We start from the raw sequence: 15,357 nt of genomic DNA on the forward strand, positions 1-15,357 counted from the left end.
TTACTTTATTTTAGTTTGAATGTTGCGGCATCTACACTTGCATGACAGTTAAGCTAGAGGTTCAAATGTTGCTTAAAACATTGTACAGTTTATAAAAAGTCTTACGGTGGAAAATGTAGTTACTTTACATTGTACCTGTGACCTATAATTGAAATGAAACCACAGTAAGTTTACATTTGAAAAGTTTTAACCAAAAGTGTTGCACCTGATGGAGTAAAAGTGGCTAAAAAAAAAATGGTCCAAAAGCTGAACTATTAGGAGTACAATCAACATTTTCTGTCGTTAGAAACAAAACAAAAGTCAAACTTGGGAGTTTATTTTTGACTTTGATTATTTTGCACATTTGTGTTTGATTTGTGGCTTACATTACAAAATGGATCCTGTTTTAAATTCACAAGTGACAATGGAGCTGTAAACGTGCGTGCCGCCTGGGATTTGCGGGCCCTGTAAAATAATAATAATAATAAAATACAAATATAAATTACAAAAAAAAACCTTAAAATAACAGGAAAGAAAATCGAAGGCCATTTAGGCCTAAAAAATGGCCTCAATTTGAAAATATTGAGGTAAAAAAAAATATACAAAAATCAAGACCACTTTTTCCCCCCATGCAGCGTGTCAATTGTGGAATTTCTATGATCCACCCTGCCGTGTAATTCTAAATACACGTGAATCAACGAATAACGGACTCACAAATCCTCCTGAAATGAACCCCATCCCCGCATTCACGTGTGATATATCTTCAAAAAATATTCACCTTTGAGTCCTTAAGTAACCCTTACAACATCGTTATTGATTTTTTGCAAACATTTGATCTATTGCCAATAACAATATTTATGAATATTATTGCATAATATTGCCTATGTAATTATTATACTGTCGATTGTATTCATTTTGTATTTTTATCGTCTATTCTATTTCTTTTTTTACGATATCTATTTCTCTTACATTATTTATTTGTATTTACATATATTGTGGGATTTTCGATTATATTTCTGTTGCATTAAATTTTATTGTATATTCTATGATATTGGATTATTTCTATTCTATTGTTTTATTGTCTATAGTATTGCTATTGGATTATTTCTAGTTTATTAATGTTGTCTCTTTATTGCATTGCAGAATTATTATTGACCATATTCGATTGTACATTTCCAATTTATTCTATCGATTGTTAGTTGTATTTTTCGTTGTGTATTGTATTTAAAGTGTCTATTCTATTTCTATTTCTATAATGTATTCTTTTTTATGAGCTGTAGGCCTGTTGTCCATTTTATTTCTATTGCATTATGTCTACTGAATAGAACAGAAACAAGCAAACATTCGGGTTGTTTTTTTTTTAATGTTTATTTTTTTGACATAGAAAAACGAAACACGCGCAGCAAACACTGCACAATACACGGCTACTGCACTCACACAGTAGTTTACATTTAAAAAAAAAAAAAAAAAAGAAACGCATTTTCTTTGTAATGACTTTGCTTCGCAGGAAATCATATTGCGTATTTCTTTGGACTACAGCAACACGCCTCCGTCGGAAAAGGCGGGGATGAGCTAAAATGACATTGAGCGCCGGTATATATCAGACACATGACAGTACTATGTCGTAACTATAATGACCTGAGCTGAAATGACGCGTCGGCGGTGCACCGTGCGTCATTACGCATCACACTTTGACCCCAGAGCTCTAATGTCTCTAAAACCCCAACGTACAGAGGGGATGCATCCCCGCTAAAAAAAACTATGAGTCGTCTTTTGTTCAAATGCATTCCAGGGCTTATGAGTTTGCATTCAAAGAGGGCTTACCTGTAGAAATTGGAGAGTTGAGGTGTGCTCTCGGGTCTCACCCTCCGAGGTAGCCATGAGGACTTGGTGAAGACTTGCCAGAGCTGCACAAGCGTGGAGACGTCAGTCAGACCCACGAGCTCCAACTCTGCTTTTGACTCCAAGACCCGCAGAGCGCTAACAGGGCACCATGTCTCTTGCACCCAAATCCCCGAGGAGAAGATCCAGGAAGAGGGGCGGCCCGGCGGTGTCCAACCTCATCCTGAACGCCATCTCCTCCTACGGGGGTCCCGGCGGCCTGACCCTAGTAGGCCTCAAGAGAGTCCTCAAATCCAACGGCTACGACGTGATGCGAAACCGAGGCCGGATCCGCCTGGCGCTGCGCAGACTAGTGGCCAGAAAGCAAATCCTGCGAGGCAGGGGTGCGGGGGGGCGGGGGGTCCTCAGACTCAACCCCTACGGCCGCCGCTACAGGATGAGGAGGCTCAGAGGGAGGAGGAGGAGGAGGAGGAGGAGGAGGAGGAGAGTGGGAGGGAGACGGAGGAGGGGGAGGAGGAGGAGATACAGAGGCAGGAGGAGGAGGAGGAGAAGGAGGAGGCGAGGCCGAGCTCGAAGCAGACGCAGGAGGCCCTCCTCCAGGAGGAGGGGGAGGAGGAGGAGAAGGAGGAGGAGAAGGATGTCAGTCAGGAGGAGGAGGAGGAGGATGTCTGTGAGGAGGAGGAGGAGACGGAGGATGTCCGTGAGGAGGAGGAGGAGGAGGAGGAGACGGAGGAGGACCCCCGTGAGTAGGAGGAGGAGAAGAAGGCTGTCCGTGAGGAGGAGGAGGAGAAGTAGGAGGAGAAGAAGGGCCCCCAGGAGACTCCGGAGAAGGCGGTACCGGCGCAGGAGGAGCGCCAGGTCCTACGGGAGGACCCGCCAGAGGAGGAGGAGGAGGAGGAGGAGGATGAGCTCTCGCTACTAAAAAGCTCTAGGATGGACTTTCCTATAATGTATTGAACATTTCCTCGTTTGCCATTCTTCCTTTTAACATTTTGACCTCTGAACCTGCTGTGCCTGTCCTGTCACCAGTGTAACCTCTCGTGTGAACAATAAAACAAGAAAACCAACGCTTGCTTTGTATTTGTTTAAACAAACTGGACACTTGAGAGGTTCGCTCCAGGCCTATTTCAGCCCCATAAACAAACCATAGTTAAAGCCGAAATCAACTTTTTTTGTTTGTTAAATAAATAAATAATAATAATTATATCTTCATCCAAGCTAATACTCGAGGAGATGACAACATGGTTATTTAGCCTGTCAGCTCCTCTAACATCTTGCTGTATTTTTCAGTAATTTCTTATTTTTATTTCGTTTATATTTGGTGAATGCCCGATTCATTTTCCACGCCAGCCCACTTGGTAGCGCACCAAAAATGATGTAGAAGGAAATGATGGCACAGAAATGAGCGATTTTGCAGAGCGGAGCGTAGTTGTAAACCCCTCACTAAAAATATTATTTTGCATTTGTGTAGCATAAAATAGTCGTAAATGAAAACAATACAAATTGCCACCAATGAACATCATCTAGTACTTTTGGAGGAGCTGTGGTTGCCAGCAGCGGTGTGGGTGGTCACGCGGTCACAACTCAGCACTCCTCTCAACTTTACTAATTTGTTTTTATTGCTTTTGTTGATCTCATTTCTTCACTGCCAGCCCTCCCAGTTAACATGGATATTTGACTTCTAAAGCCGTCAATGGCAGTGAACGTGTTGCGCGAAAGTTAACTTGCTAGTGACACGGCGATGTGGTTTGAGAGAACTTTATCCACTCGATTATAAATTTGAGCGTCATAACGCTGCTGCCGGTTTACCACCCGTCGTGACGTGGAGAGGTTCTCCCAACCGGCTGCCGCGACTTCGTGAATCTCCTTGCAGACTTCGATCGCCGGTGACATACAGCTTGAGGTCCGGAGACGTGACACGAAAAACATGATCGAGATGGGAAAAGAGGAAAAAGAGCAGGACGACAGGCGTAAAAAAACAACTTCCACGTCTGGAAATGTATGTATATGTCTCCACATTAACAGGTGATGTAACATTTGCACGCTGGATATTGACAGTTGCTCTCGCCCGTTTTATTTACCTCGCTGGTTTCGACAGCTGTATTATACACTACATTGGTGTCTATTCACCCGTGAGGGGTTGGGGGACGGGAAGACGGGGACAGTTGGACTCGGCACAGCCTACGTCATATCGAAGAGATGGGCCGCTTTGTTGTAATGCTGAATTCCAGTCGTAGGGGGCGACAAAAATAGCGGATTATAGTGTTATTGTTTGTTAGCGTAGCATACACAGTAGGTTAGCTGTCCGGCTGTGGTCACATGACGTTCTGCATATCGAAGATTGAAAATGATGGGCTTGGCTGACTTTGTAACATAGTGACCTTTTTTTTTTTTTTTTTGCATACAGATTTGCATACATTGTAACTATGTGTACACATATTTTCTTTTTTTGTGTTAAATGCTGTAAACATACCCCCTGTGCTTGTGTACTGTATTAAAAAAAAAATAACTCTACAAATCTAACAATGACTTTGAACTTTTACCTAGTATTTTATTGTTTTATAATCTGTCCCAAACCATTAAAAAGCAATGCCTCAGTCTTCATCTGCTGTCTGATACTGATATAAAAATACTCTTCACACTTTTTAAGGCGCCCCTACTGCTTACTTTGCTTTTGCCTCAGGCCAGCTCCATGTATGCTTGAGCTTTAAAGTGTGAAGCAATAGAAGTTTAGGCACACCTAAACATTTATGAGCCGTGTTTGTGTACGGGTGCCATCCAAGCCTCGGTGGACCGATTTGTGAACAATATTTGAGACAAATGGCCTTTTGAGCAAATATGTTATTTCTGTGGTGTACGTCAAACGAGTAGCCCTTAATTCGCATTAATCAGTACCCCGCCGTCAGCCATGAAAATTCGGTGACCCCGATATAGCAAACAGAACTATAAATGCGGCACTTGCTTTGGTTCCCATTTTTCATCAGCCAAACACTAAGATCGAAGACTTTTTATATGTACACAAAATACTTGACCATGTGTTATTATGACTAATGTTCATTTATGTTAACACTGATCATGTGAATGATTTCTCACAATAACAATTTAACAATGTAGGAAACAAATACGCAACATCTTTTCTATGAATCTCTGCAAGTATTTACAAATGCTTTTTTTTTTGTTACATGTACACTTTTAATAAAACTACAGCTATTGGCTGTATATGAACATCAATATAAAAAATGTGCAGGTGTTTGATTGATACATTTACTAAATTTGACACATTACATCAAAGAAATGATCTCAGTGCTTCACTAAAAAAAAAACAGTTCTTTGAATGTACTAGTTTGAACATGTTTCAGATGATTAAAATGTGGTAAAGAGACGTTTAAAAAAAATTTTTTTTTTTTTTTTTCCCCCCATCAACTCGAAAATTACGTCACCTTACTACATTCAAAATAGGTTTTTTTTTTTGGGTCCCGTTCGGTTGTTAGGTCAAGCAGAAAGGAGGATCTGCATCCCTTTTATGCCTGAACAGTTTTACTGTGCCACAGTGGAGTTTTTAAGATGCCATGCTCAAAATTAAATACATTTAGAGGATTTTTTTTACCCCCAGTTACTGCACCATTAAAATCCATTTAAACATATACACCAATGAATCAAACATGCTTTATTCGAAATAAGCATCGCCGTGCAATTATCTTCATTGCATATGCATTACGTGAACCGAAACTTCACTCAATTAAATCGCCTCTAATGACAACTGATTAAACTCGATGTGTAATGAAGTCGTAATGGCGACGACATTTGTTGACTATTACGACTTGTCAATTCATGCGTCACGGGTGGCAGCTGCGTAATTTGGCATCATGCTCTGTTCTAAAGGCTCGCATCTCTCCCAAACCATCACGTACACAGAGACAAGATCCCCGGCAAACCTTATGAAATGCTTTTTTGCAAATGCGTTCAACAGTTCACGAGGACACTTTAAAGGAGAGTTCGGCTGGAGAGGACGCAGCGGCTTGAGAGCAGGGACGCGCGGTGGTGTTGGAGCTCACAGCAACTTCAAAAAACAAAAACAAACCCCAAAAAAAACAAAAAAAAATCCTCACATAAAAACAAGAAACAAGCAGATTTCAGAGAGGAAGCACTCTTCATACTCGTGTTTGTATCTGAACATAGTGGAACGCAGGCGCATCTCATAATGTCGGTGTCACTTGCGCCCACGTCTCTAAGGAGACCGAGGAAAAGGACCGGCCCCACGGTGTCCATCCTCATCCTGAACGCCATCTCCTCCTACGGGGGTCCGCGGGGCGTGTCCCTGGTGGCCCTCAAGAAGGTGCTGAAGGCCAGCGGCTACGACGTGACCCGGAACCGAGCCAGGATCCGCCTTGCCCTGCGTAGGCTGGTGGCCCAAAAGGTCATCGTGCGCACCAGGGGCAAAGGGGCTTCAGGTTCCTTCAAGCTCAACCCCAAACCGCCCGGTGGTCCCAAGAGGAAGCCCGCGAGGGGAGGGAGGAGGAGCAACAAGAGGAGGAGGAGGAGGGGGGGCAGGGCGAAGAGGAGGAAGGCCAAGGGGAGGATGACCAGAAGGGGGCGCTCCAGGAGAAGACGCAGGAGGTCCACACCTGCGAGGAAAAGGTCAACCAGGAGGAGGAGGAGGGCCCCGAGAAGGAAGACCCCCAAAAGAATCCGGAGGGTTCGACGCAAGAGGGCCAAGCCCGCCAAGGTCCGCAGGAGGAGGAGGAGGAGGGTGAGCGGAAGGCTGTACAAATGATCCACCGTCTTCCTGGCAGCCCAAGAACCACATGGAACGTGTATTTATGAAGCTATCGTGTCTTATGCTATCTTTTCTTCTCTAATAAGAATCAATAATCCTGCTGTCTCAGCACTTCCTTTCCCAAATGTCCATGTTGTGAACAATAATAAAACTTATTTACAATGACACGTTTTACTCGACCCATTTTACATCTTAACTCAAGCGTCCACAAATTTTCGACAGCACGCTAGTTATAATGGGCCATTTAAAAAAAAAAAAAAAAAAAAAAAAAGAAAAAAAAAAAGCATGTCCCCTTCTGCTGCTTGGTCATGCAGGATGGAGGCCCTGGAGAACTTTTGTGCTGGAACAGTTTTTCTGAGTTATTTATAATGTGGTGAATATTTATTGGAAATTCAGCCAGACAGAAGAAGGTTTGAGAGTATAAAACGATATAGGACTACTACAACCCCAATTCCAATTAAGTTGGGATGTTTTGTTAAATTAAAACAATACAATGATTTGCAAATCACGTTCAACCTATATTTAATTTACTACATTACAAAGACAAGATATTTAATGTTCAAACTGATAAACTTGATTGTTTTTTGCAAATAATCATTAACTTAGAATTTTCTGGCTGTAACATGTTCCAAAAAAGTTGGGACAGGGTCATGTTTATACTTGTTTTATACTGTATTACATATTTTGTCATTTACAACCCCAATTCCAATGAAGTTGGGATGTTGTGTTAAACAAATAAAAACAGAATACAATGATTTACAAATCCTGATCAACCTATATTTAATTGAATACACTACAAAGAAGCTATTTAATGTTCAAACTGATAAACTTTATTGTTTTTAGTAAATAATCATTAACTTTGAATTTTCACGTTCCAAAAAAGCTGGGACAGGTGGCAAAAAAGACTGAGAAGGTTGAGGAATGCTCATTCAACACCTGTTTGGAACATCCCACAGGTGAACAGGCTAATTGGGAACAGGTGGGTGCCATGATTGAGTATAAAAGGAACTTCCTTGAATTGCTCAGTCATTCACACGCAATGATGGGGCGAGGTTCACCTCTTTGTGAACAAGTGTGTGAGAAAATAGTCGAACAGTTTAAGGACAATGTTCCTCAACGTACCATTGGAAGGAATTTAGGGATTTCACCATCTATGGTGCATAATATCATCAAAAGGTTCAGAGAATCTGTAGAAATCACTGCATGTAAGCGGCGAGGCCAAAAACCAACATTGAATGCCCGTGACCTTCGATCCCTCAGGCGACACTGCAGCAATAACAGACATCAATGTGTCAAGGATATCACCACATGGGCTGAAGAACACTTCAGAAAAACAATGTCAGTAAATACAGTTTGGGATTACATCCATAAGTGCAACTTGAAACTCTACTATGCAAAGCAAAAGCCATTTATCCAGAATACCCAGAAACGTCGTCGGCTTCTCTGGGCCCGAGCTCATCTAAGATGGACTGATGCAAAGTGGAAAAGTGTTCTGTGATCCGACGAGTCCACATTTCAAATTGTTTTTGGAAATTGTGGATGTCGTGTCCTCCGGGCCAAAGATGAAAAGAAGCATCCGGACAGTTATGGACGCAAAGTTCAAAAGCCAGCATCTGTGATGGTATGGGGCTGTGTTAGTGCCAATGGCATGGGTAACTTACACATCTGTGAAGGGACCATTAATGCTGAAAGGTACATACAGGTTTTGGAGAAACGTATGCTGCCATCCAAGCAACGTCTTTTCCATGGACGCCCCTGCTTATTTCAGCAAGACAATGCCAAACCACATTCTGCAAGTGTTACAAAAGCGTGGCTTGGTAGTAAAAGAGTGCGGGTGCTAGACTGGCCTGCCTGCAGTCCAGACCTGTCTCCCGTTGAAAATGTGTGGATAAAACTCACGCAAGCATGGCGAGAACACGCAAACTCCACAGAGGAAGGCCTGAGCAGGGATTCCGACCCAGAACCTCTCTACTGTGAGGCAGAGCTAGCCACCACCCAACCGTGTTCCCGTTATGTCATATTACATTTATGAACTCAGAAGAGTAGACCTCCACGAAGGCCCAACATGGATAATATTATCAATTTCCCCACATGTGACACTTGCGATACTTAAAACTGACCTTGAAACCTGTTTTGCATTCATGTTTTTGAGTCAATACCGCCACCTAGTGGGTACATTTGGGAGTCAGAAAGGGTTTACTGGGCTGGACAAATCAGCAAATTGCAAGCTTACCTATATTGGGTGTCACAAATTATGTACTGAGCCTTTGCCTGGCAATAACTCATTTATTTGCTGTTTATGTAGGTGTTTGTTGACACAGATATAACTCTAATGAGCAAATTTAAAGAAAAGGACATTACATTTAAGATAATTGCATGAAAGAAAAGTCATTTTGGGGACAACCTGGACAGTACACAACCTTTATTCCTGCATGTACCCGTCCTCCAAATGTACTGTACAAGACAGACATGATTAAATATGCCTTTAGAAATAGCTCGTCATGACAAATTTTGATAAGTTCATTCCTAAAAGGATAAAAATTGGATGTTGCATTGATTAAGATGGGTGATGTAAATCTCAAAGTTATACCTCTTAGATCCTATTTTATCCAAAGAATTTGAAGAAAGAATCTATGTATTTCGGGTGGACATCTATTGGAGTGGAAGTTGTTGGTAGATTTTAACTGAGTCAGGTAGGGTGGGTCCAAAGATGGAGGTCTTTGTAGGTCAAAATGAGGATTCTGAAATTGATGTTCTGGGGACTGGGGAGGTTGTGTGGGACAGCGGTAATGTAGTCAACGATCAGAGTGGAGATGAATCGATGTGCAGCAGGTATATGAACGTATTGAACAATCTTTTGACTGTTGCAATAGTCCAGATGGAAGGCAGTGAATGCATAAGGTGGGACAGGGATGTTCTTGAGGTGAAAGAAGGCTGTCAGACGACGTGGTGGTCAAAGAAGTGATACCAAGGTTTCTGATGTGGGGGGAGGTTGGTCCACTGGAGGGTGAAGCTGCAGGTTGATGTGACGAGTGCTTTTGGTTCAATGATAACTTTCAGTTTTGTCACAGTTTAGCTTTTAAAAGTTTGGAGCCAGTATTTTATTTTGGTGACGCGATCTTTCAGGATTGAGTGAGTAGTATGGAAGATTGTTTTAATGTTAGTGTGGATGAGGGGCTGGATATCATCATCGAAGCACTTGAATTTGAGACCAAAGGGACAACTGCAGGATGATGAATGGGCAGAGAATTGAACCTTGGGGGACACCTTGGGGATGGGGCCCGGGGAGCTGATGACTGCTGAGGAGATTTTAACCTGAAGGCTGTGTTGGTCTTAAAGGTGGTTTCAAGTCAGGTGAGATGGAGATGGGGCACTGAGACTGAGCAAGACTAAGGTTATTGGCATCATAACAGAGAGGTTCATTACTTGGAGGTTTGTTTCAGTGCTGCAGCAAGATCAGTTTGGGTGAAACAATGTTGACTTTCTTTGGCCAGGCAGTGAAAGTATTTTCAGATTGTGCATTCTGTCATATGCTGCCTGCAGTTACTTTCAGTGGTACCATAGCCCTTTTACCTCCCGTAAGTCACCCTATTCCTCTTTCCATTTTTGACTCCTGTTTCTCCTTGTTGCAGTGTGTTTTCCCCCCCATGTTCCTGATCCACGTAATTCCTGTCGCCAAGCCAGCCGCCTGTCCTCACCACTGCCTGCCACCTTTACACACGGCCACCTGCCAACCCAACTAGGACCACCGCCATTGCCTTTCATCAATAAACTATTCATCCTTTCACATGTGCCTCCGACTGCCCTTGGATCCAGCCACACTCCATTTGTGTCACATTCAGGCCTGGACGAGTTTGTGCAGTGACTCATTGGGGAATTCTACAGCAGAATAAGCTTGTGACACATGACAAAACATGCTTCCCCCTTTTTTCAGACTTTGCTTTCACTTCTGCTATTAAATGGCTTTGATAAGAGGAAGTCTGAAGGTGAAGAATAAAAACTTCTGATATGAAACATTGTAAACAGGTACTGACCTAAAAATCTACTCATTTACCAGCACTGATAAGGCAGGTCCTTCTGCATCTACTGTAGCTTACCCAATGCTGAATAACACCTGTAAACCACTTGAATTATTCAGAAATGCACTGCATCAAACAAAGATTTACATAGGTGGTTTATGACATTGGCTTTTAAATTCCACTATTCTAAAACCTGGAGTCGTATACAGTATTTATACTTTGGGGAAACAGACTAGCTAACCAAAACCGAAACTTAATTTCAGGCACGGTTTCTTCAGGAACAAGTTCCACACTTATGATAAGAGAGGGAGGAACTGTGTAGCCTTTAGTTCCCCAGTCTTTTTCTACCATTCTGGACACATTCAAGATGAGGGCACCGGTGACTCTCCTGGCTGTGTTTCTCCTTCACGTTTGTTTTGCAGCTCCTGTCAACCGTCCGACCAACTGGCTCAGACAATGTCGAGCCTCCACCAACCTCTCCATCACAGCCCTAGAGGCGCTCCCTGGCGGAGGCTGGGATAACCTTCGCAACATAGATATGGGTCGGGTCATGAACCTCAGCTATTTCCATTGCCAGACCACTGAGGACGGGCTCTACTTCATCCCAGATGAGGTGTTTGTCATACCCCACAAGGAGACCGGAGTGGAGACCAGCTCTGAGATAATCAGCTCTTGGCAAGAGCAAAAAAGCTTGACGTCTCACGGCATAAATGCTGACGCATCATTCTTCTCTCTGTTGAATGGTAAATACTCGTCTGAGAACCAGAGGATGAAAATGCATCAGGTCAAAGATTCTTCAACCACAACCAGAGTGCAGGTGAGGTTTTACAAATCTGTTGAAAATGTAAGATGTTATGCTAAAGCAACCAACATACATAATGAAAGGAAAAAAACAAAACAAACAAAAACCCGAACCTCTACGCATTATGGTAAAATCAGTTGACAAGCTCTCAGATTGACTTTGTTTGTGAAGGCTGCAGAAGAATGTATTGTACTTTAGTTCAGGCGTCCTCAAAGTTTTCAGGTCTGGGGATAAACCTTTCCAAGAAACACTTAATGTTTCTAATGTCAATTCAATACTGTAATTAGATGTAATTTGACGGGGAAAGATTATTGCAAATTATTTCAAGGACCCACAAAGCTACGTCCCGTGAAAATCCAGGTAACTCCCAACCCCAGTTTGAGAACCTCTTTGTTCACTTCTCTGTATTGAAAATTAGAAGATAAAAAATTACACCACAACAGTGTAAACAAGCTATGCGCATAATGTAAACATGGAATCTACACTAGCCAGAAAAGGTTAGGGATATATTATTTCAACTGTTCCATGTTTTGGTCCTTTTTGCTCTGCTGTTCTCTAACAGAGATCTTAGCAGCACAATTCACAGCAGGTGTTTGATCCATGAATCGACTAATACATTTCTTGGTCTGATTATAATTAAGATTTTTATTTATTTTTTTTAATCTAGATTTGATTGTCATTCTGTCTACATTTTGATATCATGGGACAAAGACACCACCTAACAATTGGTCAAGAGTCCCTACCACTATGAGGCTTCAACATTTAACTGTGTTTAATTTCATTCTCAGGTTCGTAACCTCCTCTACACAGTTCAAGCTTATCCGGACTTTAGTCTAGATTCACGTTTTGCTCAGCAAGCCAAGGAGATAGCTGATGCCATTGAAAACAACCAAACAAGGAATGCAAACTATCTCTCAGAGAAGATGGTGTTGGACTACGGGACTCATGTGATCACCAGTGTCGACGCCGGGGCTACTTTGGTGCAGGAGGACTACCTGCTTTCCTCATATGTGTCGAACGGCGCGTCGGAAACTTCTGGAGTCAAAGCCTCTGCTGGCCTGAACTTTTTTGACAAGGTCAAGTTTGAAATAAGCAGCCAAAACACACAACAGAGCTCGTCACTCCAGACGTATCAGTCAAACATTCAGTATTCTCTTATTCAAAGCCATGGCAGTATACCTTTCTATCCAGGTATCACGCTTCAAAGGTGGCAGGAAAATACCAGAAACAACCTGGTTGCTGTTGATCGGTCAGGATTAGCCCTGCCCTATTTTATAAATGACAACACCTTCCCTGATCTGCCACAGCCTACTGTTAACAAAGTAGCCAACTCAGTGAGGAAGGCCATAGAGCGCTACTACAAGGTCAACACTCGCCCCGGGTGCGTCGACGTCAACTCCCAGAACTTCAACTTCCAAGCAAACGTCGACGACGCTTCATGCGAAGGCCCCGCAACAAACCTCAGTTTTGGCGGTGTCTACCAAGAGTGCATTCCCATCTCCAAAAATGCAGGACCGCTGTGTGACGCCCTGGCTCAGAAAAATCCGGATACAGGTGCCTTTTCTTGTCAGGTGCCTTATTCGCCAACTTTACTGAGATCAGAGGCTCGACAGCAAGCTTACACCGTGTACGAATGTCATGATGAGACATATCGATGCGGGATCTTTCACTTGTCCCACTGTCACCGTCAAGTGTGTCAGGACAACTCGTATGTACGCTCAGCTCACATAAACACCTACTGGTGTTCGGTCAGTGGCAAGGCTCCAGAAAACTCCGGGTATCTCTTTGGAGGGATGTATAGCCCCTCCCTCGTGAACCCCATCACCAACACCAAAACCTGCCCAGCAAATTTTTTGCCTCTCAAGTTTCTCTCAGACGGCCAAGTGATCTGTTTGAGTAAGGACTATGAAACTGGCACCAAATATGCCGTACCGTTCGGAGGCCTCTTTAGCTGTCAGTCAACCAACCCGTTGGCAGGGCAACAACATCGCTGCCCCGACAGGTTCAGTCAACATCTTGCCGCAGTCAGCGATGGTTGTGAAATCCTCTACTGTGTCCAGTCGGGATTATTCACAGGCGGGCAGCTGCGTCCAATCCACCTCCCTCCTTTCACTAGGGCACCACTGGTTAGTGTGAAAGCCACCAACACAGTAATGGTGATGACAGAAGGTGAAAACAGCTGGGTAAGAGTCAGAAATACCAAGGCGTGGAAACTGGCAGACCCGAAGGATGTTCAGGAGATTCTCAGAAGCTTCAACCCAAACCAGAGTCAGATGTCCAGTGGAGAAAAGGCAGGAGTAGCATTTGCCGTGATGGCTATGATGGCTCTGGTCCTCGTGGGAGTAGTGGTCTTGGTGAAAAGAAGACAAAAGCTGTTCGGGATGACCATAAGGAGAGGTTACAAGGATATATGTCAAAATGAGGTCGTGGTTGATGAAGGGGAGAGAGCATTACTGCAAGACAATGCTTGAAATATTCAAACAACTTTTCTTTTTTGTTACTTTAATGGCAATGTATGAAAATGTTTAATCATTGCGGATAGGCTTGAAATGCTATGCATAGGGACTTTTTAGTGACCAAGGACTGCAATGGGATTTACAGTGGTACTTTAATTTAAAGTTGAATTTCTTACGCGACCATGGTCATAACTCAAATCAACTTTCCCCAGTGAAATTAAAAGAACTGATCTGTACCAGCGAGGCTAAACTGGGGTATTCGTAAGTCAATGTGCTGCTGTACTATGTTTTTGTTGTAAATTTTTAACCTCTGACAAACCTTTAATAAAGGAACAAAATAAATTTAATAAATGATTCTGTACTGTATTATCTGGCTGTTGTAGAACAAACTAACTGAATGTACACTTCATGTCAAAACCTGGTTGGACACGGTTATTCAATAGCATGAGAAAGTGTTTCCAAACTTTTGACCGGTAGTGTATATGCTTTATAACACAGGTGTCAAACTCAAGGCCCGGGGGCCAGATCTGGCCCGCTACATCATTTTATGCAGCCCGCGAAAGCGAATCATGTGTTGACTTCATGTTTCTTGCTAAAATACAAAATTTGCATTTTTTTTTTTAATTATGAGATATTGCTACCATATTAGGGTACCAATGCCCCTTTTAAAGTAAAGTGAATAATAGTAGAATTTTTTTTTTCTGGTGCCTGATTTAAAAACTAGTTATCCATCAATTTGTTGTGCATATGTACTAATAGGAGGCCATTATACAGCTTCACCGTCATAACGGCCCACTGAGGGACACCATAACTAAGATTTGGCCTGCAAAAAAATGAGTTTGAGATCCATGATATATAATGAAGTAAATGGCATTTAAACTGACAATGTAATAAAGGGAATCTGAGGAACAGTTTGTATTCCGAATTCCCCAATAGAAATACAAAAACAAACGTTAAATAATCAGTACAACAGGATGCATTTGAGTTCTTTGTATTACGCTACATTTTGAATGCTTGAACAAGCATATTTAACATCCAGGGACTAGTGCCATGTATTCAGTGTTGTGCGAATTTATTGCCAATTTCACACTGAGCAAGTATGCACGAATTAAAATGACCATTCTATTTTTATGGATGCATACTAGAAATAAAACACTGAACACCACAAGTTCCAAGGCAAAAGCAGGAGACGCCTTGCACTGAGCGTGGAGAGACATTTTTATCTTCTGTGGGTTTGCTGAACCCCCCCAAAAAACCAAACACACCTACATTCTGTCCACATGCATAAATAGACATTGGCAGATGTGACCTCATGGTTATGGCAACGTTTATCAGCACACAGACAGGCAGGCTCAGCCTCTGTATGGACAAAAGCGCACATACAATAACCGGCCGACTAACCCCTTTGCACGCACACATCCATTTCCAGTAAATGTGCAGTTGTGCATCTTGCTCCAGTGAGAATAAAAGAATCACCCTCCC

General features: G+C 42.6%; 3 protein-coding genes across 3 annotated transcripts; all 3 read left to right on the top strand.

Moving 5' to 3' along the window:
• The first annotated feature begins 1,972 nt into the window (after window positions 1–1,972).
• On the top strand, window positions 1,973–2,743 carry LOC133474922 (protamine-like). Its single transcript, XM_061767099.1, has 2 exons — window positions 1,973–2,379; window positions 2,572–2,743. The coding sequence occupies exons 1-2, from the start codon at window positions 1,973–1,975 to the stop codon at window positions 2,741–2,743; spliced, it is 579 nt and encodes a 192-aa protein (XP_061623083.1).
• A 3,279-nt stretch (window positions 2,744–6,022) lies between these two features.
• LOC133474830 (protamine-like protein) lies at window positions 6,023–6,668 on the top strand. Its single transcript, XM_061766887.1, has one exon. It carries the CDS (start codon window positions 6,023–6,025, stop codon window positions 6,593–6,595), a length of 573 nt encoding a protein of 190 aa, XP_061622871.1. The 3' UTR covers window positions 6,596–6,668.
• Window positions 6,669–10,896: 4,228 nt separating this feature from the next.
• Window positions 10,897–14,226, top strand: mpeg1.1 (macrophage expressed 1, tandem duplicate 1). The gene is made up of 2 exons (XM_061767874.1): window positions 10,897–11,434; window positions 12,208–14,226. Exons 1-2 carry the CDS (start codon window positions 10,985–10,987, stop codon window positions 13,888–13,890), a joined length of 2,133 nt encoding a protein of 710 aa, XP_061623858.1. The 5' UTR covers window positions 10,897–10,984; the 3' UTR covers window positions 13,891–14,226.
• The last annotated feature ends 1,131 nt before the right edge of the window (window positions 14,227–15,357 follow it).

This window comes from Phyllopteryx taeniolatus, chromosome 3, assembly GCF_024500385.1.
Source record: "Phyllopteryx taeniolatus isolate TA_2022b chromosome 3, UOR_Ptae_1.2, whole genome shotgun sequence".
NCBI lineage: Eukaryota > Metazoa > Chordata > Actinopteri > Syngnathiformes > Syngnathidae > Phyllopteryx > Phyllopteryx taeniolatus.

Bases quoted from the DNA above. Each gene is read 5' to 3' on its own strand.
- LOC133474922 (XM_061767099.1), top strand. From the start codon at position 1,973: ATGTCTCTTGCACCCAAATCCCCGAGGAGAAGATCCAGGAAGAGGGGC. The intron at 2,380-2,571 runs GCGAGGCCGAGC...CCCCGTGAGTAG, and splicing joins AGGAGGAGGAGAAGGAGGAG to GAGGAGGAGAAGAAGGCTGT.
- LOC133474830 (XM_061766887.1), top strand. From the start codon at position 6,023: ATGTCGGTGTCACTTGCGCCCACGTCTCTAAGGAGACCGAGGAAAAGG.
- mpeg1.1 (XM_061767874.1), top strand. From the start codon at position 10,985: ATGAGGGCACCGGTGACTCTCCTGGCTGTGTTTCTCCTTCACGTTTGT. The intron at 11,435-12,207 runs GTGAGGTTTTAC...TTTCATTCTCAG, and splicing joins CAACCACAACCAGAGTGCAG to GTTCGTAACCTCCTCTACAC.